At 63.0% G+C, this 24918-nt stretch overlaps 1 protein-coding gene across 1 annotated transcript in view; it reads right to left on the reverse strand.

Annotated features, from left to right (window-relative positions):
* LOC140398878 (neural cell adhesion molecule L1-like) overlaps positions 1-24918 on the reverse strand; it is a 199023-nt gene that overhangs the window by 154449 nt on the left and 19656 nt on the right. Inside the window, exon 4 of the mRNA XM_072487822.1 lies at positions 21410-21632. Within this exon, the coding sequence (XP_072343923.1) occupies positions 21410-21632 (223 nt within the window). The remainder of the gene's footprint in view (positions 1-21409; positions 21633-24918) is intronic.

The raw sequence follows: 24918 nt of genomic DNA on the forward strand, positions 1-24918 counted from the left end.
GCACGACAGCGTTCCCAACGATAATGCCCGCGTTCCCAAGCAGCACGCCCGGGTTCCCAAGCAGCACGCCCGGGTTCCCAAGGAGCACGCCCGCGTTCCCAAGCAGCACGCCCGGGTTCCCAAGGAGCACGCCCGCGTTCCCAAGCAGCACAACCACGTTTCCAAGCAGCACGCCCGGGTTCCCAAGGAGCACGCCCGGGTTCCCAAGCAGCACGCCCGCGTTCCCAAGCAGCACGCCCGGGTTCCCAAGCAGCACGCCCAAGTTTCCAAGCAGCACGCCCGCGTTCCCAAGCAGCACGACAGCGTTCCCAAGCAGCACGCCCACGTTCCCAAGCAGCACGCCCACGTTCCCAAGCAGCACGCCCAAGTTTCCAAGCAGCACGCCCAAGTTTCCAAGCAGCACGCCCAAGTTTCCAAGCAGCACGACCACGTTTCCAAGCAGCACGCCCGGGTTCCCAAGGAGCACGCCCGCGTTCCCAAGCAGCACGACCACGTTCCCAAGCAGCACGCCCACGTTCCCAAGCAGCACGCCCGCGTTCCCAAGCAGCACGACAGCGTTCCCAAGCAGCACGCCCGCGTTCCCAAGCAGCACGCCCACGTTCCCAAGCAGCACGCCCACGTTCCCAAGCAGCACGACAGCGTTCCCAACGAGAACGCCCACGTTCCCAAGCAGCACGCCCGCGTTCCCAAGCAGCACGACAGCGTTCCCAACGAGAACGCCCGCGTTCCCAAGCAGCATGCCCGCGTTCCCAAGGAGCACGCCCACGTTCCCAAGCAGCACGCCCACGTTCCCAAGCAGCACGCCCAAGTTTCCAAGCAGCACGCCCACGTTCCCAAGCAGCACGCCCGCGTTCCCAAGCAGCACGCCCACGTTCCCAAGCAGCACGACAGCGTTCCCAAGCAGCACAACCACGTTCCCAAGCAGCACGCCCACGTTCCCAAGCAGCACGCCCACGTTCCCAAGCAGCACAACCACGTTCCCAAGCAGCACGCCCACGTTCCCAAGCAGCACGACCACGTTCCCAAGCAGCACGACAGCGTTCCCAAGCAGCACGCCCACGTTCCCAAGCAGCACGCCCACGTTCCCAAGCAGCACGACCACGTTCCCAAGCAGCACGACAGCGTTCCCAAGCAGCACGCCCAAGTTTCCAAGCAGCACGCCCGCGTTCCCAAGCAGCACGCCCGGGTTCCCAAGCAGCACGACCACGTTTCCAAGCAGCACGCCCGCGTTCCCAAGCAGCACGCCCGCGTTCCCAAGCAGCACGCCCACGTTCCCAAGCAGCACGCCCGGGTTCCCAAGCAGCACGCCCAAGTTTCCAAGCAGCACGACCACGTTTCCAAGGAGCACGACAGCGTTCCCAACGAGAACGCCCGCGTTCCCAAGCAGCACGCCCGGGTTCCCAAGCAGCACGCCCGGGTTCCCAAGGAGCACGACAGCGTTCCCAACGAGAACGCCCGCGTTCCCAAGCAGCACGCCCGCGTTCCCAAGCAGCACGCCCGGGTTCCCAAGGAGCACGACAGCGTTCCCAACGAGAACGCCCGCGTTCCCAAGCAGCACGCCCAAGTTTCCAAGCAGCACGACCGCGTTTCCAAGCAGCACGCCCGGGTTCCCAAGCAGCACGCCCGCGTTCCCAAGCAGCACGCCCGCGTTCCCAAGCAGCACGCCCACGTTCCCAAGCAGCACGCCCAAGTTTCCAAGCAGCACGACCACGTTTCCAAGGAGCACGACAGCGTTCCCAAGCAGCACGCCCAAGTTTCCAAGCAGCACGACCACGTTTCCAAGGAGCACGACAGCGTTCCCAACGAGAACGCCCGCGTTCCCAAGCAGCACAACCACGTTCCCAAGCAGCACGCCCGGGTTCCCAAGGAGCACGACAGCGTTCCCAACGAGAACGCCCGCGTTCCCAAGCAGCACAACCACGTTCCCAAGCAGCACGCCCGGGTTCCCAAGCAGCACGCCCACGTTCCCAAGCAGCACGACAGCGTTCCCAACGAGAACGCCCGCGTTCCCAAGCAGCATGCCCACGTTCCCAAGCAGCACGACAGCGTTCCCAACGAGAACGCCCGCGTTCCCAAGCAGCACAACCACGTTCCCAAGCAGCACGCCCGGGTTCCCAAGCAGCACGACAGCGTTCCCAACGAGAACGCCCGCGTTCCCAAGCAGCACGCCCACGTTCCCAAGCAGCACGACAGCGTTCCCAACGAGAACGCCCGCGTTCCCAAGGAGCACGCCCGCGTTCCCAAGCAGCACGACAGCGTTCCCAACGAGAACGCCCACGTTCCCAAGCAGCACGACAGCGTTCCCAACGAGAACGCCCGCGTTCCCAAGCAGCACGCCCAAGTTTCCAAGCAGCACGCCCACGTTCCCAAGCAGCACGACAGCGTTCCCAACGAGAACGCCCGCGTTCCCAAGGAGCACGCCCGCGTTCCCAAGCAGCACGACAGCGTTCCCAACGAGAACGCCCACGTTCCCAAGCAGCATGCCCGCGTTCCCAAGCAGCACGCCCGCGTTCCCAAGCAGCACGACCACGTTCCCAAGCAGCACGCCCGCGTTTCCAAGCAGCACAATAGCGTTCCCAACGAGAACGCCCGCGTTCCCAAGCAGCACGACCACGTTCCCAAGCAGCACGCCCGGGTTCCCAAGGAGCACGCCCGGGTTCCCAAGCAGCACGCCCGCGTTCCCAAGCAGCACGCCCGCGTTCCCAAGCAGCACGCGCACGTTTCCAAGCAGCACGACAGCGTTCCCAACGAGAACGCCCGCGTTCCCAAGCAGCACGCCCACGTTCCCAAGCAGCACGACAGCGTTCCCAACGAGAACGCCCGCGTTCCCAAACAGCACGACCATGTTCCCAAGCAGCACGACAGCGTTCCCAACGAGAACGCCCGCGTTCCCAAGCAGCACGCCCACATTTCCAAGCAGCACGACAGCGTTCCCAGCGAGAACGCCCGCGTTCCCAAGCAGCACGCCCGCGTTTCCAAGCAGCACGCCCGCGTTTCCAAGCAGCACGACAGCGTTCCCAACGAGAACGCCCGCGTTCCCAAGCAGCACGCCCACGTTTCCAAGCAGCACAACCATGTTCCCAACGAGAACGCCCGCGTTCCCAAGCAGCACGACCACGTTCCCAAGCAGCACGCCCACGTTCCCAATGATAACGCCCGCGTTCCCAAGGAGCACGCCCGCGTTCCCAAGCAGCACGACCACGTTCCCAAGCAGCACGACAGCGTTCCCAACGAGAACGCACACGTTCCCAAGCAGCACGCCCACGTTCCCAAGCAGCACGACAGCGTTCCCAACGAGAACGCCCACGTTCCCAAGCAGCACGCCCGGGTTCCCAAGCAGCACGACAGCGTTCCCAACGAGAACGCCCACGTTCCCAAGCAGCACGCCCACGTTCCCAAGCAGCACGACAGCGTTCCCAACGAGAACGCCCACGTTCCCAAGCAGCACGCCCACGTTCCCAAGCAGCACGACAGCGTTCCCAACGAGAACGCCCACGTTCCCAAGCAGCACGCCCACGTTCCCAAGCAGCACGCCCACGTTCCCAAGCAGCACGACAGCGTTCCCAACGAGAACGCCCACGTTCCCAAGCAGCACGCCCACGTTCCCAAGCAGCACGTCCGCGTTCCCAAGCAGCACGCCCACGTTCCCAAGCAGCACGACAGCGTTCCCAAGCAGCACGACCACGTTCCCAAGCAGCACGACCACGTTCCCAAGCAGCACGACCACGTTCCCAAGCAGCACGCCCGCGTTCCCAAGCAGCACGACCGCGTTCCCAAGGAGCACGACCACGTTCCCAAGCAGCACGCCCACGTTCCCAAGCAGCACGCCCGCGTTCCCAAGCAGCACGACCGCGTTCCCAAGGAGCACGACCACGTTCCCAAGCAGCACGCCCACGTTTCCAAGCAGCACGCCCACGTTCCCAAGCAGCACGCCCACGTTCCCAAGCAGCACGCCCGCGTTCCCAAGCAGCACGCCCACGTTTCCAAGCAGCACGCCCGCGTTCCCAAGCAGCACGCCCACGTTCCCAAGCAGCACGCCCGCGTTCCCAAGCAGCACGACCACGTTCCCAAGCAGCACGCCCGCGTTCCCAAGCAGCACGACCACGTTCCCAAGCAGCACGCCCGCGTTCCCAAGCAGCACGCCCACGTTTCCAAGCAGCACGCCCGCGTTCCCAAGCAGCACGCCCACGTTCCCAAGCAGCACGCCCGGGTTTCCAAGCAGCACGACAGCGTTCCCAAGCAGCACGCCCACGTTCCCAAGGAGCACGACCACGTTCCCAAGGAGCACGCCCACGTTCCCAAGGAGCACGCCCACGTTCCCAAGCAGCACGCCCGCGTTCCCAAGCAGCACGCCCGCGTTCCCAAGCAGCACGACAGCGTTCCCAAGCAGCACGCCCACGTTTCCAAGCAGCACGCCCGGGTTTCCAAGCAGCACGCCCACGTTCCCAAGCAGCACGCCCGCGTTCCCAAGCAGCACGCCCGCGTTCCCAAGCAGCACGCCCGCGTTCCCAAGCAGCACGCCCGCGTTCCCAAGCAGCACGCCCGCGTTCCCAAGCAGCACGACCGGGTTCCCAAGCAGCACGACAGCGTTCCCAAGCAGCACGCCCACGTTCCCAAGCAGCACGCCCGCGTTCCCAAGGAGCACGACAGCGTTCCCAAGCAGCACGCCCACGTTTCCAAGCAGCACGACCACGTTTCCAAGCAGCACGCCCGGGTTCCCAAGGAGCACGACAGCGTTCCCAAGCAGCACGCCCGGGTTCCCAAGCAGCACGACCACGTTCCCAAGCAGCACGCCCGGGTTCCCAAGGAGCATGACCACGTTCCCAAGGAGCACGACCACGTTCCCAAGGAGCACGCCCACGTTCCCAAGGAGCACGACCACGTTCCCAAGGAGCACGCCCACGTTCCCAAGCAGCACGCCCGGGTTCCCAAGCAGCACGCCCACGTTTCCAAGCAGCACGACCACGTTTCCAAGCAGCACGCCCGCGTTCCCAAGGAGCACGACCACGTTCCCAAGGAGCACGCCCACGTTCCCAAGCAGCACGCCCGGGTTCCCAAGCAGCACGACCACGTTCCCAAGCAGCACGCCCGGGTTCCCAAGCAGCACGCCCGCGTTCCCAAGCAGCACGCCCGGGTTCCCAAGCAGCACGCCCGCGTTCCCAAGCAGCACGCCCGCGTTCCCAAGCAGCACGCCCGGGTTCCCAAGCAGCACGCCCGCGTTCCCAAGCAGCACGCCCAAGTTTCCAAGCAGCACGACCACGTTTCCAAGCAGCACGCCCGGGTTCCCAAGCAGCACGACCACGTTCCCAAGCAGCACGCCCGGGTTCCCAAGCAGCACGCCCGCGTTCCCAAGCAGCACGCCCGGGTTCCCAAGCAGCACGCCCGCGTTCCCAAGCAGCACGCCCAAGTTTCCAAGCAGCACGCCCGGGTTCCCAAGCAGCACGCCCGGGTTCCCAAGCAGCACGCCCGCGTTCCCAAGCAGCACGACCACGTTCCCAAGCAGCACGACCACGTTCCCAAGCAGCACGCCCACGTTTCCAAGCAGCACGACAGCGTTTCCAAGCAGCACGCCCGGGTTTCCAAGCAGCACGCCCGGGTTCCCAAGCAGCACGACCACGTTCCCAAGCAGCACGCCCACGTTCCCAAGCAGCACGCCCACGTTCCCAACGAGAACGCCCGCGTTCCCAAGCAGCACGACAGCGTTCCCAACGAGAACGCCCACGTTCCCAAGCAGCACGACAGCGTTCCCAAGCAGCACGCCCACGTTTCCAAGCAGCACGCCCACGTTTCCAAGCAGCACGCCCGCGTTCCCAAGCAGCACGACCACGTTCCCAAGCAGCACGACCACGTTTCCAAGCAGCACGACCACGTTCCCAAGCAGCACGACCACGTTTCCAAGCAGCACGCCCGCGTTCCCAAGCAGCACGACCACGTTTCCAAGCAGCACGACCACGTTCCCAAGCAGCACGCCCGGGTTCCCAAGCAGCACGCCCACGTTTCCAAGCAGCACGCCCGCGTTCCCAAGCAGCACGCCCACGTTCCCAAGCAGCACGCCCGCGTTCCCAAGCAGCACGCCCACGTTTCCAAGCAGCACGCCCGGGTTTCCAAGCAGCACGCCCGGGTTCCCAAGCAGCACGACCACGTTCCCAAGCAGCACGCCCACGTTCCCAAGCAGCACGCCCACGTTCCCAAGCAGCACGACCACGTTCCCAAGCAGCACGCCCGGGTTCCCAAGGAGCACGCCCGCGTTCCCAAGCAGCACGCCCAAGTTTCCAAGCAGCACGCCCGGGTTCCCAAGCAGCACGCCCGCGTTCCCAAGCAGCACGACCACGTTTCCAAGCAGCACGCCCACGTTCCCAAGCAGCACGACAGCGTTCCCAACGAGAACGCCCACGTTCCCAAGCAGCACGCCCACGTTCCCAAGCAGCACGACAGCGTTCCCAACGAGAACGCCCACGTTCCCAAGCAGCACGACAGCGTTCCCAAGCAGCACGCCCACGTTCCCAAGCAGCACGACCACGTTCCCAAGCAGCACGACCACGTTTCCAAGCAGCACGACCACGTTCCCAAGCAGCACGACCACGTTCCCAAGCAGCACGCCCACGTTCCCAAGCAGCACGCCCGCGTTCCCAAGCAGCACGACCACGTTTCCAAGCAGCACGACCACGTTCCCAAGCAGCACGCCCGCGTTCCCAAGCAGCACGCCCACGTTCCCAAGCAGCACGACCACGTTTCCAAGCAGCACGACCACGTTCCCAAGCAGCACGCCCGCGTTCCCAAGCAGCACGCCCACGTTTCCAAGCAGCACGCCCGGGTTTCCAAGCAGCACGCCCGGGTTCCCAAGCAGCACGACCACGTTCCCAAGCAGCACGCCCACGTTCCCAAGCAGCACGCCCACGTTCCCAAGCAGCACGACCACGTTTCCAAGCAGCACGCCCGGGTTCCCAAGGAGCACGACAGCGTTCCCAAGCAGCACGCCCGGGTTCCCAAGCAGCACGACCACGTTTCCAAGCAGCACGCCCGTGTTCCCAAGCAGCACGCCCGAGTTCCCAAGCAGCACGCCCGCGTTCCCAAGCAGCACGCCCGGGTTCCCAAGCAGCACGCCCGGGTTCCCAAGGAGCACGCCCGCGTTCCCAAGCAGCACGCCCAAGTTTCCAAGCAGCACGCCCGGGTTCCCAAGCAGCACGCCCGCGTTCCCAAGCAGCACGACCACGTTTCCAAGCAGCACGCCCACGTTCCCAAGCAGCACGACAGCGTTCCCAACGAGAACGCCCACGTTCCCAAGCAGCACGCCCACGTTCCCAAGCAGCACGACAGCGTTCCCAACGAGAACGCCCACGTTCCCAAGCAGCACGCCCACGTTCCCAAGCAGCACGCCCGCGTTCCCAAGCAGCACGCCCACGTTCCCAAGCAGCACGACAGCGTTCCCAACGAGAACGCCCGCATTCCCAAGCAGCACGCCCGCGTTCCCAAGCAGCACGACCACGTTCCCAAGCAGCACGCCCACGTTCCCAAGCAGCACGCCCAAGTTTCCAAGCAGCACGACCACGTTCCCAAGCAGCACGCCCAAGTTTCCAAGGAGCACGACAGCGTTCCCAACGAGAACGCCCGCGTTCCCAAGCAGCACAACCACGTTCCCAAGCAGCACGCCCGGGTTCCCAAGCAGCACAACCACGTTCCCAAGCAGCACGCCCGGGTTCCCAAGGAGCACGACAGCGTTCCCAACGAGAACGCCCGCGTTCCCAAGCAGCACAACCACGTTCCCAAGCAGCACGCCCACGTTCCCAAGCAGCATGCCCGCGTTCCCAAGCAGCACGACAGCGTTCCCAACGAGAACGCCCGCGTTCCCAAGCAGCATGCCCACGTTCCCAAGCAGCACGACAGCGTTCCCAACGAGAACGCCCGCGTTCCCAAGCAGCACAACCACGTTCCCAAGCAGCACGCCCGGGTTCCCAAGCAGCACGACAGCGTTCCCAACGAGAACGCCCGCGTTCCCAAGCAGCACGCCCACGTTCCCAAGCAGCACGACAGCGTTCCCAACGAGAACGCCCGCGTTCCCAAGGAGCACGCCCGCGTTCCCAAGCAGCACGACAGCGTTCCCAACGAGAACGCCCACGTTCCCAAGCAGCACGACAGCGTTCCCAACGAGAACGCCCGCGTTCCCAAGCAGCACGCCCAAGTTTCCAAGCAGCACGCCCACGTTCCCAAGCAGCACGACAGCGTTCCCAACGAGAACGCCCGCGTTCCCAAGCAGCACAACCACGTTCCCAAGCAGCACGCCCACGTTCCCAAGCAGCACGCCCACGTTCCCAAGCAGCACGACAGCGTTCCCAACGAGAACGCCCGCGTTCCCAAGGAGCACGCCCGCGTTCCCAAGCAGCACGACAGCGTTCCCAACGAGAACGCCCACGTTCCCAAGCAGCACGACCACGTTCCCAAGCAGCATGCCCGCGTTCCCAAGCAGCACGCCCGCGTTCCCAAGCAGCACGACCACGTTCCCAAGCAGCACGACCACGTTCCCAAGCAGCACGCCCACATTTCCAAGCAGCACGACAGCGTTCCCAACGAGAACGCCCGCGTTCCCAAGCAGCACGCCCGCGTTTCCAAGCAGCACGCCCGCGTTTCCAAGCAGCACGACAGCGTTCCCAACGAGAACGCCCGCGTTCCCAAGCAGCACGCCCACGTTTCCAAGCAGCACAACCATGTTCCCAACGAGAACGCCCGCGTTCCCAAGCAGCACGACAGCGTTCCCAATGATAACGCCCGCGTTCCCAAGGAGCACGCCCGCGTTCCCAAGCAGCACGACCACGTTCCCAAGCAGCACGACAGCGTTCCCAACGAGAACGCCCACGTTCCCAAGCAGCACGCCCACGTTCCCAAGCAGCACAACCACGTTCCCAAGCAGCACGCCCACGTTCCCAAGGAGCACGCCCGCGTTCCCAAGCAGCACGACCACGTTCCCAAGCAGCACGACAGCGTTCCCAACGATAACGCCCGCGTTCCCAAGCAGCACGACCATGTTCCCAAGCAGCACGACAGCGTTCCCAACGATAATGCCCGCGTTCCCAAGCAGCACGCCCGGGTTCCCAAGCAGCACGCCCGGGTTCCCAAGCAGCACGCCCGCGTTCCCAAGCAGCACGCCCGCGTTCCCAAGCAGCACGCCCGGGTTCCCAAGGAGCACGACAGCGTTCCCAACGAGAACGCCCGCGTTCCCAAGCAGCACGACAGCGTTCCCAAGCAGCACGCCCAAGTTTCCAAGCAGCACGACCGCGTTTCCAAGCAGCACGCCCGGGTTCCCAAGCAGCACGCCCGCGTTCCCAAGCAGCACGCCCGCGTTCCCAAGCAGCACGCCCACGTTCCCAAGCAGCACGCCCAAGTTTCCAAGCAGCACGACCACGTTTCCAAGGAGCACGACAGCGTTCCCAAGCAGCACGACAGCGTTCCCAAGCAGCACGCCCGCGTTCCCAAGCAGCACGCCCGCGTTCCCAAGCAGCACGCCCAAGTTTCCAAGCAGCACGACCACGTTTCCAAGGAGCACGACAGCGTTCCCAACGAGAACGCCCGCGTTCCCAAGCAGCACAACCACGTTCCCAAGCAGCACGCCCGGGTTCCCAAGGAGCACGACAGCGTTCCCAACGAGAACGCCCGCGTTCCCAAGCAGCACAACCACGTTCCCAAGCAGCACGCCCGCGTTTCCAAGCAGCACAACAGCGTTCCCAACGAGAACGCCCGCGTTCCCAAGCAGCACGACCACGTTCCCAAGCAGCACGACCACGTTCCCAAGCAGCACGCCCGGGTTCCCAAGGAGCACGCCCGGGTTCCCAAGCAGCACGCCCGCGTTCCCAAGCAGCACGCCCGCGTTCCCAAGCAGCACGCGCACGTTTCCAAGCAGCACGACAGCGTTCCCAACGAGAACGCCCGCGTTCCCAAGCAGCACGCCCACGTTCCCAAGCAGCACGACAGCGTTCCCAACGAGAACGCCCGCGTTCCCAAACAGCACGACCATGTTCCCAAGCAGCACGACAGCGTTCCCAACGAGAACGCCCGCGTTCCCAAGCAGCACGCCCACATTTCCAAGCAGCACGACAGCGTTCCCAACGAGAACGCCCGCGTTCCCAAGCAGCACGCCCGCGTTTCCAAGCAGCACGCCCGCGTTTCCAAGCAGCACGACAGCGTTCCCAACGAGAACGCCCGCGTTCCCAAGCAGCACGCCCACGTTTCCAAGCAGCACAACCATGTTCCCAACGAGAACGCCCGCGTTCCCAAGCAGCACGACAGCGTTCCCAATGATAACGCCCGCGTTCCCAAGGAGCACGCCCGCGTTCCCAAGCAGCACGACCACGTTCCCAAGCAGCACGACAGCGTTCCCAATGATAACGCCCGCGTTCCCAAGGAGCACGCCCGCGTTCCCAAGCAGCACGACCACGTTCCCAAGCAGCTCGACAGCGTTCCCAACGAGAACGCCCACGTTCCCAAGCAGCACGCCCACGTTCCCAAGCAGCACGACAGCGTTCCCAACGATAATGCCCGCGTTCCCAAGCAGCACGCCCGGGTTCCCAAGCAGCACGCCCGGGTTCCCAAGGAGCACGCCCGCGTTCCCAAGCAGCACGCCCGGGTTCCCAAGGAGCACGCCCGCGTTCCCAAGCAGCACAACCACGTTTCCAAGCAGCACGCCCGGGTTCCCAAGGAGCACGCCCGGGTTCCCAAGCAGCACGCCCGCGTTCCCAAGCAGCACGCCCGGGTTCCCAAGCAGCACGCCCAAGTTTCCAAGCAGCACGCCCGCGTTCCCAAGCAGCACGACAGCGTTCCCAAGCAGCACGCCCACGTTCCCAAGCAGCACGCCCACGTTCCCAAGCAGCACGCCCAAGTTTCCAAGCAGCACGCCCAAGTTTCCAAGCAGCACGCCCAAGTTTCCAAGCAGCACGACCACGTTTCCAAGCAGCACGCCCGGGTTCCCAAGGAGCACGCCCGCGTTCCCAAGCAGCACGACCACGTTCCCAAGCAGCACGCCCACGTTCCCAAGCAGCACGCCCGCGTTCCCAAGCAGCACGACAGCGTTCCCAAGCAGCACGCCCGCGTTCCCAAGCAGCACGCCCACGTTCCCAAGCAGCACGCCCACGTTCCCAAGCAGCACGACAGCGTTCCCAACGAGAACGCCCACGTTCCCAAGCAGCACGCCCGCGTTCCCAAGCAGCACGACAGCGTTCCCAACGAGAACGCCCGCGTTCCCAAGCAGAATGCCCGCGTTCCCAAGGAGCACGCCCACGTTCCCAAGCAGCACGCCCACGTTCCCAAGCAGCACGCCCAAGTTTCCAAGCAGCACGCCCACGTTCCCAAGCAGCACGCCCGCGTTCCCAAGCAGCACGCCCACGTTCCCAAGCAGCACGACAGCGTTCCCAAGCAGCACAACCACGTTCCCAAGCAGCACGCCCACGTTCCCAAGCAGCACGCCCACGTTCCCAAGCAGCACAACCACGTTCCCAAGCAGCACGCCCACGTTCCCAAGCAGCACGACCACGTTCCCAAGCAGCACGACAGCGTTCCCAAGCAGCACGCCCACGTTCCCAAGCAGCACGCCCACGTTCCCAAGCAGCACGACCACGTTCCCAAGCAGCACGACAGCGTTCCCAAGCAGCACGCCCAAGTTTCCAAGCAGCACGCCCGCGTTCCCAAGCAGCACGCCCGGGTTCCCAAGCAGCACGACCACGTTTCCAAGCAGCACGCCCGCGTTCCCAAGCAGCACGCCCGCGTTCCCAAGCAGCACGCCCACGTTCCCAAGCAGCACGCCCGGGTTCCCAAGCAGCACGCCCAAGTTTCCAAGCAGCACGACCACGTTTCCAAGGAGCACGACAGCGTTCCCAACGAGAACGCCCGCGTTCCCAAGCAGCACGCCCGGGTTCCCAAGCAGCACGCCCGGGTTCCCAAGCAGCACGCCCGGGTTCCCAAGGAGCACGACAGCGTTCCCAACGAGAACGCCCGCGTTCCCAAGCAGCACGCCCGCGTTCCCAAGCAGCACGCCCGGGTTCCCAAGGAGCACGACAGCGTTCCCAACGAGAACGCCCGCGTTCCCAAGCAGCACGCCCAAGTTTCCAAGCAGCACGACCGCGTTTCCAAGCAGCACGCCCGGGTTCCCAAGCAGCACGCCCGCGTTCCCAAGCAGCACGCCCGCGTTCCCAAGCAGCACGCCCACGTTCCCAAGCAGCACGCCCAAGTTTCCAAGCAGCACGACCACGTTTCCAAGGAGCACGACAGCGTTCCCAAGCAGCACGCCCAAGTTTCCAAGCAGCACGACCACGTTTCCAAGGAGCACGACAGCGTTCCCAACGAGAACGCCCGCGTTCCCAAGCAGCACAACCACGTTCCCAAGCAGCACGCCCGGGTTCCCAAGGAGCACGACAGCGTTCCCAACGAGAACGCCCGCGTTCCCAAGCAGCACAACCACGTTCCCAAGCAGCACGCCCGGGTTCCCAAGCAGCACGCCCACGTTCCCAAGCAGCACGACAGCGTTCCCAACGAGAACGCCCGCGTTCCCAAGCAGCATGCCCACGTTCCCAAGCAGCACGACAGCGTTCCCAACGAGAACGCCCGCGTTCCCAAGCAGCACAACCACGTTCCCAAGCAGCACGCCCGGGTTCCCAAGCAGCACGACAGCGTTCCCAACGAGAACGCCCGCGTTCCCAAGCAGCACGCCCACGTTCCCAAGCAGCACGACAGCGTTCCCAACGAGAACGCCCGCGTTCCCAAGGAGCACGCCCGCGTTCCCAAGCAGCACGACAGCGTTCCCAACGAGAACGCCCACGTTCCCAAGCAGCACGACAGCGTTCCCAACGAGAACGCCCGCGTTCCCAAGCAGCACGCCCAAGTTTCCAAGCAGCACGCCCACGTTCCCAAGCAGCACGACAGCGTTCCCAACGAGAACGCCCGCGTTCCCAAGGAGCACGCCCGCGTTCCCAAGCAGCACGACAGCGTTCCCAACGAGAACGCCCACGTTCCCAAGCAGCATGCCCGCGTTCCCAAGCAGCACGCCCGCGTTCCCAAGCAGCACGACCACGTTCCCAAGCAGCACGCCCGCGTTTCCAAGCAGCACAATAGCGTTCCCAACGAGAACGCCCGCGTTCCCAAGCAGCACGACCACGTTCCCAAGCAGCACGCCCGGGTTCCCAAGGAGCACGCCCGGGTTCCCAAGCAGCACGCCCGCGTTCCCAAGCAGCACGCCCGCGTTCCCAAGCAGCACGCGCACGTTTCCAAGCAGCACGACAGCGTTCCCAACGAGAACGCCCGCGTTCCCAAGCAGCACGCCCACGTTCCCAAGCAGCACGACAGCGTTCCCAACGAGAACGCCCGCGTTCCCAAACAGCACGACCATGTTCCCAAGCAGCACGACAGCGTTCCCAACGAGAACGCCCGCGTTCCCAAGCAGCACGCCCACATTTCCAAGCAGCACGACAGCGTTCCCAACGAGAACGCCCGCGTTCCCAAGCAGCACGCCCGCGTTTCCAAGCAGCACGCCCGCGTTTCCAAGCAGCACGACAGCGTTCCCAACGAGAACGCCCGCGTTCCCAAGCAGCACGCCCACGTTTCCAAGCAGCACAACCATGTTCCCAACGAGAACGCCCGCGTTCCCAAGCAGCACGACCACGTTCCCAAGCAGCACGCCCACGTTCCCAATGATAACGCCCGCGTTCCCAAGGAGCACGCCCGCGTTCCCAAGCAGCACGACCACGTTCCCAAGCAGCACGACAGCGTTCCCAACGAGAACGCACACGTTCCCAAGCAGCACGCCCACGTTCCCAAGCAGCACGACAGCGTTCCCAACGAGAACGCCCACGTTCCCAAGCAGCACGCCCGGGTTCCCAAGCAGCACGACAGCGTTCCCAACGAGAACGCCCACGTTCCCAAGCAGCACGCCCACGTTCCCAAGCAGCACGACAGCGTTCCCAACGAGAACGCCCACGTTCCCAAGCAGCACGCCCACGTTCCCAAGCAGCACGACAGCGTTCCCAACGAGAACGCCCACGTTCCCAAGCAGCACGCCCACGTTCCCAAGCAGCACGCCCACGTTCCCAAGCAGCACGACAGCGTTCCCAACGAGAACGCCCACGTTCCCAAGCAGCACGCCCACGTTCCCAAGCAGCACGTCCGCGTTCCCAAGCAGCACGCCCACGTTCCCAAGCAGCACGACAGCGTTCCCAAGCAGCACGACCACGTTCCCAAGCAGCACGACCACGTTCCCAAGCAGCACGACCACGTTCCCAAGCAGCACGCCCGCGTTCCCAAGCAGCACGACCGCGTTCCCAAGGAGCACGACCACGTTCCCAAGCAGCACGCCCACGTTCCCAAGCAGCACGCCCGCGTTCCCAAGCAGCACGACCGCGTTCCCAAGGAGCACGACCACGTTCCCAAGCAGCACGCCCACGTTTCCAAGCAGCACGCCCACGTTCCCAAGCAGCACGCCCACGTTCCCAAGCAGCACGCCCGCGTTCCCAAGCAGCACGCCCACGTTTCCAAGCAGCACGCCCGCGTTCCCAAGCAGCACGCCCACGTTCCCAAGCAGCACGCCCGCGTTCCCAAGCAGCACGACCACGTTCCCAAGCAGCACGCCCGCGTTCCCAAGCAGCACGACCACGTTCCCAAGCAGCACGCCCGCGTTCCCAAGCAGCACGCCCACGTTTCCAAGCAGCACGCCCGCGTTCCCAAGCAGCACGCCCACGTTCCCAAGCAGCACGCCCGGGTTTCCAAGCAGCACGACAGCGTTCCCAAGCAGCACGCCCACGTTCCCAAGGAGCACGACCACGTTCCCAAGGAGCACGCCCACGTTCCCAAGGAGCACGCCCACGTTCCCAAGCAGCACGCCCGCGTTCCCAAGCAGCACGCCCGCGTTCCCAAGCAGCACGACAGCGTTCCCAAGCAGCACGCCCACGTTTCCAAGCAGCACGCCCGGGTTTCCAAGCAGCACGCCCACGTTCCCAAGCAGCACGCCCGCGTTCCCAAGCAGCACGCCCGCGTTCCCAAGCAGCACGCCCGCGTTCCCAAGCAGCACGCCCGCGTTCCCAAGCAGCACGACCGGGTTCCCAAGCAGCACGACAGCGTTCCCAAGCAGCACGCCCACGTTCCCAAGCAGCACGCCCGCGTTCCCAAGGAGCACGACAGCGTTCCCAAGCAGCACGCCCACGTTTCCAAGCAGCACGACCACGTTTCCAAGCAGCACGCCCGGGTTCCCAAGGAGCACGACAGCGTTCCCAAGCAGCACGCCCGGGTTCCCAAGCAGCACGACCACGTTCCCAAGCAGCACGCCCGGGTTCCCAAGGAGCATGACCACGTTCCCAAGGAGCACGACCACGTTCCCAAGGAGCACGCCCACGTTCCCAAGGAGCACGACCACGTTCCCAAGGAGCACGCCCACGTTCCCAAGCAGCACGCCCGGGTTCCCAAGCAGCACGCCCACGTTTCCAAGCAGCACGACCACGTTTCCAAGCAGCACGCCCGCGTTCCCAAGGAGCACGACCACGTTCCCAAGGAGCACGCCCACGTTCCCAAGCAGCACGCCCGGGTTCCCAAGCAGCACGACCACGTTCCCAAGCAGCACGCCCGGGTTCCCAAGCAGCACGCCCGCGTTCCCAAGCAGCACGCCCGGGTTCCCAAGCAGCACGCCCGCGTTCCCAAGCAGCACGCCCGCGTTCCCAAGCAGCACGCCCGGGTTCCCAAGCAGCACGCCCGCGTTCCCAAGCAGCACGCCCAAGTTTCCAAGCAGCACGACCACGTTTCCAAGCAGCACGCCCGGGTTCCCAAGCAGCACGACCACGTTCCCAAGCAGCACGCCCGGGTTCCCAAGCAGCACGCCCGCGTTCCCAAGCAGCACGCCCGGGTTCCCAAGCAGCACGCCCGCGTTCCCAAGCAGCACGCCCAAGTTTCCAAGCAGCACGCCCGGGTTCCCAAGCAGCACGCCCGGGTTCCCAAGCAGCACGCCCGCGTTCCCAAGCAGCACGACCACGTTCCCAAGCAGCACGACCACGTTCCCAAGCAGCACGCCCACGTTTCCAAGCAGCACGACAGCGTTTCCAAGCAGCACGCCCGGGTTTCCAAGCAGCACGCCCGGGTTCCCAAGCAGCACGACCACGTTCCCAAGCAGCACGCCCACGTTCCCAAGCAGCACGCCCACGTTCCCAACGAGAACGCCCGCGTTCCCAAGCAGCACGACAGCGTTCCCAACGAGAACGCCCACGTTCCCAAGCAGCACGACAGCGTTCCCAAGCAGCACGCCCACGTTTCCAAGCAGCACGCCCACGTTTCCAAGCAGCACGCCCGCGTTCCCAAGCAGCACGACCACGTTCCCAAGCAGCACGACCACGTTTCCAAGCAGCACGACCACGTTCCCAAGCAGCACGACCACGTTTCCAAGCAGCACGCCCGCGTTCCCAAGCAGCACGACCACGTTTCCAAGCAGCACGACCACGTTCCCAAGCAGCACGCCCGGGTTCCCAAGCAGCACGCCCACGTTTCCAAGCAGCACGCCCGCGTTCCCAAGCAGCACGCCCACGTTCCCAAGCAGCACGCCCGCGTTCCCAAGCAGCACGCCCACGTTTCCAAGCAGCACGCCCGGGTTTCCAAGCAGCACGCCCGGGTTCCCAAGCAGCACGACCACGTTCCCAAGCAGCACGCCCACGTTCCCAAGCAGCACGCCCACGTTCCCAAGCAGCACGACCACGTTCCCAAGCAGCACGCCCGGGTTCCCAAGGAGCACGCCCGCGTTCCCAAGCAGCACGCCCAAGTTTCCAAGCAGCACGCCCGGGTTCCCAAGCAGCACGCCCGCGTTCCCAAGCAGCACGACCACGTTTCCAAGCAGCACGCCCACGTTCCCAAGCAGCACGACAGCGTTCCCAACGAGAACGCCCACGTTCCCAAGCAGCACGCCCACGTTCCCAAGCAGCACGACAGCGTTCCCAACGAGAACGCCCACGTTCCCAAGCAGCACGACAGCGTTCCCAAGCAGCACGCCCACGTTCCCAAGCAGCACGACCACGTTCCCAAGCAGCACGACCACGTTTCCAAGCAGCACGACCACGTTCCCAAGCAGCACGACCACGTTCCCAAGCAGCACGCCCACGTTCCCAAGCAGCACGCCCGCGTTCCCAAGCAGCACGACCACGTTTCCAAGCAGCACGACCACGTTCCCAAGCAGCACGCCCGCGTTCCCAAGCAGCACGCCCACGTTCCCAAGCAGCACGACCACGTTTCCAAGCAGCACGACCACGTTCCCAAGCAGCACGCCCGCGTTCCCAAGCAGCACGCCCACGTTTCCAAGCAGCACGCCCGGGTTTCCAAGCAGCACGCCCGGGTTCCCAAGCAGCACGACCACGTTCCCAAGCAGCACGCCCACGTTCCCAAGCAGCACGCCCACGTTCCCAAGCAGCACGACCACGTTTCCAAGCAGCACGCCCGGGTTCCCAAGGAGCACGACAGCGTTCCCAAGCAGCACGCCCGGGTTCCCAAGCAGCACGACCACGTTTCCAAGCAGCACGCCCGTGTTCCCAAGCAGCACGCCCGAGTTCCCAAGCAGCACGCCCGCGTTCCCAAGCAGCACGCCCGGGTTCCCAAGCAGCACGCCCGGGTTCCCAAGGAGCACGCCCGCGTTCCCAAGCAGCACGCCCAAGTTTCCAAGCAGCACGCCCGGGTTCCCAAGCAGCACGCCCGCGTTCCCAAGCAGCACGACCACGTTTCCAAGCAGCACGCCCACGTTCCCAAGCAGCACGACAGCGTTCCCAACGAGAACGCCCACGTTCCCAAGCAGCACGCCCACGTTCCCAAGCAGCACGACAGCGTTCCCAACGAGAACGCCCACGTTCCCAAGCAGCACGCCCACGTTCCCAAGCAGCACGCCCGCGTTCCCAAGCAGCACGCCCACGTTCCCAAGCAGCACGACAGCGTTCCCAACGAGAACGCCCGCATTCCCAAGCAGCACGCCCGCGTTCCCAAGCAGCACGACCACGTTCCCAAGCAGCACGCCCACGTTCCCAAGCAGCACGCCCAAGTTTCCAAGCAGCACGACCACGTTCCCAAGCAGCACGCCCAAGTTTCCAAGGAGCACGACAGCGTTCCCAACGAGAACGCCCGCGTTCCCAAGCAGCACAACCACGTTCCCAAGCAGCACGCCCGGGTTCCCAAGCAGCACAACCACGTTCCCAAGCAGCACGCCCGGGTTCCCAAGGAGCACGACAGCGTTCCCAACGAGAACGCCCGCGTTCCCAAGCAGCACAACCACGTTCCCAAGCAGCACGCCCACGTTCCCAAGCAGCATGCCCGCGTTCCCAAGCAGCACGACAGCGTTCCCAACGAGAACGCCCGCGTTCCCAAGCAGCATGCCCACGTTCCCAAGCAGCACGACAGCGTTCCCAACGAGAACGCCCGCGTTCCCAAGCAGCACAACCACGTTCCCAAGCAGCACGCCCGGGTTCCCAAGCAGCACGACAGCGTTCCCAACGAGAACGCCCGCGTTCCCAAGCAGCACGCCCACGTTCCCAAGCAGCACGACAGCGTTCCCAACGAGAACGCCCGCGTTCCCAAGGAGCACGCCCGCGTTCCCAAGCAGCACGACAGCGTTCCCAACGAGAACGCCCACGTTCCCAAGCAGCACGACAGCGTTCCCAACGAGAACGCCCGCGTTCCCAAGCAGCACGCCCAAGTTTCCAAGCAGCACGCCCACGTTCCCAAGCAGCACGACAGCGTTCCCAACGAGAACGCCCGCGTTCCCAAGCAGCACAACCACGTTCCCAAGCAGCACGCCCACGTTCCCAAGCAGCACGCCCACGTTCCCAAGCAGCACGACAGCGTTCCCAACGAGAACGCCCGCGTTCCCAAGGAGCACGCCCGCGTTCCCAAGCAGCACGACAGCGTTCCCAACGAGAACGCCCACGTTCCCAAGCAGCACGACCACGTTCCCAAGCAGCATGCCCGCGTTCCCAAGCAGCACGCCCGCGTTCCCAAGCAGCACGACCACGTTCCCAAGCAGCACGACCACGTTCCCAAGCAGCACGCCCACATTTCCAAGCAGCACGACAGCGTTCCCAACGAGAACGCCCGCGTTCCCAAGCAGCACGCCCGCGTTTCCAAGCAGCACGCCCGCGTTTCCAAGCAGCACGACAGCGTTCCCAACGAGAACGCCCGCGTTCCCAAGCAGCACGCCCACGTTTCCAAGCAGCACAACCATGTTCCCAACGAGAACGCCCGCGTTCCCAAGCAGCACGACAGCGTTCCCAATGATAACGCCCGCGTTCCCAAGGAGCACGCCCGCGTTCCCAAGCAGCACGACCACGTTCCCAAGCAGCACGACAGCGTTCCCAACGAGAACGCCCACGTTCCCAAGCAGCACGCCCACGTTCCCAAGCAGCACAACCACGTTCCCAAGCAGCACGCCCACGTTCCCAAGGAGCACGCCCGCGTTCCCAAGCAGCACGACCACGTTCCCAAGCAGCACGACAGCGTTCCCAACGATAACGCCCGCGTTCCCAAGCAGCACGACCATGTTCCCAAGCAGCACGACAGCGTTCCCAACGATAATGCCCGCGTTCCCAAGCAGCACGCCCGGGTTCCCAAGCAGCACGCCCGGGTTCCCAAGCAGCACGCCCGCGTTCCCAAGCAGCACGCCCGGGTTCCCAAGCAGCACGACAGCGTTCCCAACGAGAACGCCCGCGTTCCCAAGCAGCACGCCCGCGTTCCCAAGCAGCACGCCCACGTTTCCAAGCAGCACGACAGCGTTCCCAACGAGAACGCCAGCGTTCCCAAGCAGCACGCCCACGTTTCCAAGCAGCACGACAGCGTTCCCAACGAGAACGCCCGCTTTCCCAAGCAGCACGCCCGCGTTCCCAAGCAGCACGACAGCGTTCTCAACGAGAACGCCCGCGTTCCCAAGCAGCACGCCCGCGTTCCCAAGCAGCACGACAGCGTTCCCAACGAGAACGCCCGCGTTCCCAAGCAGCACGCCCACGTTCCCAAGCAGCACGACAGCGTTCCCAATGAGAACGCCCGCGTTCCCAAGCAGCACGCCCGCGTTCCCAAGCAGCACGACAGCGTTCCCAACGAGAACGCCCGCGTTCCCAAGCAGCACGCCTGCGTTCCCAAGCAGCACGACAGCGTTCCCAAGCAGCACGACCATGTTCCCAAGCAGCACGCCCGCGTTCCCAAGCAGCACGACCACGTTCCCAAGCAGCACGCCCGGGTTCCCAAGCAGCACGACCATGTTCCCAAGCAGCACGCCTGCGTTCCCAAGCAGCACGACCATGTTCCCAAGCAGCACGCCCGCGTTCCCAAGCAGCACGCCCGCGTTCCCAAGCAGCACGACAGCGTTCCCAACGATAATGCCCGCGTTCCCAAGCAGCACGACCATGTTCCCAAGCAGCACGCCCGCGTTCCCAAGCAGCACGCCCGCGTTCCCAAGCAGCACGACAGCGTTCCCAACGATAATGCCCGCGTTCCCAAGCAGCACGACCATGTTCCCAAGCAGCACGCCCGCGTTCCCAAGCAGCACGACCACGTTCCCAAGCAGCACGATAGCGTTCCCAAGCAGCACGACCACGTTCCCAAGCAGCACGCCTGCGTTCCCAAGCAGCACGACCACGTTCCCAAGCAGCACGACAGCGTTCCCAAGGAGCACGACCACGTTCCCAAGCAGCACGACCATGTTCCCAAGCAGCACGCCCGCGTTCCCAAGCAGCACGCCCGCGTTCCCAAGCAGCACGACAGCGTTCCCAAGCAGCACGCCCGCGTTCCCAAGCAGCACGCCCGCGTTCCCAAGCAGCACGACCATGTTCCCAAGCAGCACGCCTGCGTTCCCAACGATAATGCCCGCGTTCCCAAGCAGCACGACCATGTTCCCAAGCAGCACGACAGCGTTCCCAACGATAATGCCCGCGTTCCCAAGCAGCACGACCATGTTCCCAAGCAGCACGCCCGCGTTCCCAAGCAGCACGACAGCGTTCCCAACGATAATGCCCGCGTTCCCAAGCAGCACGACCATGTTCCCAAGCAGCACGCCCGCGTTCCCAAGCAGCACGCCCGCGTTCCCAAGCAGCACGACAGCGTTCCCAAGCAGCACGACCATGTTCCCAAGCAGCACGCCTGCGTTCCCAAGCAGCACGACCATGTTCCCAAGCAGCACGCCCGCGTTCCCAAGCAGCACGACAGCGTTCCCAACGATAATGCCCGCGTTCCCAAGCAGCACGCCCGGGTTCCCAAGCAGCACGCCCGCGTTCCCAAGCAGCACGCCCGCGTTCCCAAGGAGCCCACCCACGTTCCCAAGCAGCACGACAGCGTTCCCAAGCAGCACGCCCGCGTTCCCAAGGAGCCCACCCACGTTCCCAAGCAGCACTCCCGCTTTCCCGAGCACACCCACGTTCCCAATGCCGTTTATACTCACAGTCCTCTCCTGAGAAGCCAATGACGGTCCTGGGCTCAGGGGCTGAACCCTCCTGGTTGAAGGCCTGAACCTGGATCTGGTAGGGGACGAAGGTGGGGGTGGAGTTGACGAGGTAGGGAGGGCTCTCCAGAACCAGCTCCTTCCACTCACTCCCCTCACTCAGCTGCCTCCACTTCACTACATACTGCAGGTTGGGAGCATTCCAATCGAGTGGCTTCAGCACCTGGGATAGACACACAAGGCCGGGATCTTAGTGCGGGATAAATTGTCACATTGACAACTTTGTACTCTGTTTCGCTGCCAGTCTCACTCTGAGTCACAAGATTTGGAGTGGGGTTAAGCTCCACGCCTCAGGCTGAGGGAGCGCTGCACTGTCAGAGGGTCAGTACTGAGGGAGTGCCGCACTGTCAGAGGGTCAGTACTGAGGGAGTGCTGCACTGTCAGAGGGTCAGTACTGAGGGAGTGCCGCACTGTCAGAGGGTCAGTACTGAGGGAGCGCCGCACTGTCAGAGGGTCAGTACTGAGGGAGTGCCGCACTGTCAGAGGGTCAGTACTGAGGGAGTGCCGCACTGTCAGAGGGTCAGTGCTGAGGGAGTGCCGCACTGTCAGAGGGTCAGTACTGAGGGAGTGCCGCACTGTCAGAGGGTCAGTGCTGAGGGAGTGCCGCACTATCAGAGGGTAAGTAATGAGGGAGCGCCGCACTGTCAGAGGGTCAGTACTGAGGGAGTGCTGCACTGTCAGAGGGTCAGTACTGAGGGAGTGCCGCACTGTCAGAGGGTCAGTACTGAGGGAGTGCCGCACTGTCAGAGGGTCAGTACTGAGGGAGTGCTGCACTGTCAGAGGGTCAGTGCTGAGGGAGTGCCGCACTGTTAAAGGGTCAGTACTGAGGGAGTGCCGCACTGTCAGAGGGTCAGTACTGAGGGAGAGCTGCGCTGTCAGAGGGTCAGTACTGAGGGAGTGCCGCACTGTCAGAGGGTCTGTACTGAGGGAGTGCCGCACTGTCAGACGGTCAGTACTGAGGGAGTGCCGCACTGTCAGAGGGTCAGTACTGAGGGACTGCACTGTGAGAGAGTCAGTACTGAGGGAGCGCCGCACTGTCAGAGGGTCAGTACTGAGGGAGTGCTGCACTGTCAGAGGGTCAGTACTGAGGGAGTGCTGCACTGTCAGAGGGTCAGTACTGAGGGAGTACTGCACTGTCAGAGGGTCAGTACTGAGGGAGTGCCGCACTGTCAGTGGGTCAGTACTGAGGGAGTTTCGCACTGTCAGAGGGTCAATACTGAGAGAGCACCGCACTGTCAGAGGGTCAGTACTGAGGGGGCACCGCACTGTCAGAGGGTCAGTGCTGAGGGAGTGCCGCACTGTCAGAGGGTCAGTGCTGAGGGAGTGCTGCACTGTCAGAGGGCCAGTACTGAGGGAGCGCCGCACTGTCAGAGGGTCAGTACTGAGGGAGTGCCGCACTATCAGAGGGTCAGTACTGAGGGAGTGCTGCACTGTCAGAGGGTCAGTACAGAGAGAGTGCCGCACTGTCAGAGGGTCAGTACTGAGGAAGTGCTGCGCTGTCAGAGGGTCATAGAACATAGAACATAGAACGATACAGCGCAGTACAGGCCCTTCGGCCCACGATGTTGCACCGAAACAAAAGCCATCTAACCTACACGATGCCATTATCATCCATATGTTTATCCAATAAACTTTTAAATGCCCTCAATGTTGGCGAGTTCACTACTGTAGCAGGTAGGGCATTCCACGGCCTCACTACTCTTTGCGTAAAGAACCTACCTCTGACCTCTGTCCTATATCTATTACCCCTCAGTTTAAAGTTATGTCCCCTCGTGCCAGCCATATCCATCCGCGGGAGAAGGCTCTCACTGTCCTAACCCTATCCAACCCGCTGATCATTTTGTATGCCTCTATTAAGTCTCCTCTTAACCTTCTTCTCTCCAACGAAAACAACCTCAAGTCCATCAGCCTTTCCTCATGAGATTTTCCCACCATACCAGGCAGCACCCTGGTAAATCTCCTCTGCACCCGCTCCAAAGCCTCCACGTCCTTCCTATAATGCGGTGACCAGAACTGTACACAATACTCCAAATGCGGCCGTACCAGAGTTCTGTACAGCTGCAACATGACCTCCCGACTCCGGAACTCAATCCCTCTACCAATAAAGGCCAACACTCCATAGGCCTTCTTCACAACCCTATCAACCTGGGTGGCAACTTTCAGGGATCTATGTACATGGACACCGAGATCCCTCTGCTCATCCACACTTTCAAGAACTTTACCATTAGCCAAATATTCCGCATTCCTGTTATTCCTTCCAAAGTGAATCACCTCACACTTCTCTACATTAAACTCCATTTGCCACCTCTCAGCCCAGCTCTGCAGCTTATCTATATCCCTCTGGAACCTGCTACATCCTTCCACACTATCGACAACACCACCGACTTTAGTATCGTCTGCAAATTTACTCACCCACCCTTCTGCGCCTTCCTCTAGGTCATTGATAAAAATGACAAACAGCAACGGCCCCAGAACAGATCCTTGTGGTACTCCACTTGTGACTGTACTCCATTCTGAACATTTCCCATCAACCACCACCCTCTGTCTTCTTTCAGCTAGCCAATTTCTGATCCACATCTCTAAATCACCCTCAATCCCCAGCCTCCGTATTTTTTGCAATAGCCTACCGTGGGGAACCTTATCAAACACTTTGCTGAAATCCATATACACCACATCAACTGCTCTACCCTCGTCTACCTGTTCAGTCACCTTCTCAAACAACTCAGTAAGGTTTGTGAGGCATGACCTACCCTTCACAAAGCCATGCTGACTATCCCTGATCATATTATTCCTATCTAGATGATTATAAATCTTGTCTCTTATAATCCCCTCCAAGACTTTACCCACTACAGACGTGAGGCTCACCGGTCTATAGTTGCCGGGGTTGTCTCTGCTCCCCTTTTTGAACAAAGGGACCACATTTGCTGTCCTCCAGTCCTCTGGCACTATTCCTGTAGCCAATGATGACATAAAAATCAAAGCCAAAGGTCCAGCAATCTCTTCCCTGGTCTCCCATAGAATCCTAGGATAAATCCCATCAGGTCCCGGGGACTTATCTATTTTCAGCCTGTCCAGAATTGCCAACACCTCTTCCCTACGTACCTCAATGCCATCTATTCTATTAGACTGGGGTTCAGCATTCTCCTCCACAACATTATCTTTTTCCTGAATGAATACTGACGAAAAATATTCATTTAGTATCTCGCCTATCTCTTCAGACTCCACACCTTCAGACTCCACACACAATTTCCCATCCCTGTCCTTGACTGGTCCTACTCTTTCCCTAGTCATTCGCTTATTCCTGACATACCTATAGAAAGCTTTTGGGTTTTCCTTGATCCTTCCTGCCAAATACTTCTCATGTCCCCTCCTTGCTCGTCTTAGCTCTCTCTTTAGATACTTCCTCGCTACCTTGTAACTATCCATCGCCCCAACTGAAACTTCACACC

The sequence above is a fragment of the Scyliorhinus torazame genome, chromosome 22 (genome assembly GCF_047496885.1).
Source record: "Scyliorhinus torazame isolate Kashiwa2021f chromosome 22, sScyTor2.1, whole genome shotgun sequence".
Taxonomy (NCBI): Eukaryota; Metazoa; Chordata; class Chondrichthyes; order Carcharhiniformes; family Scyliorhinidae; genus Scyliorhinus; species Scyliorhinus torazame.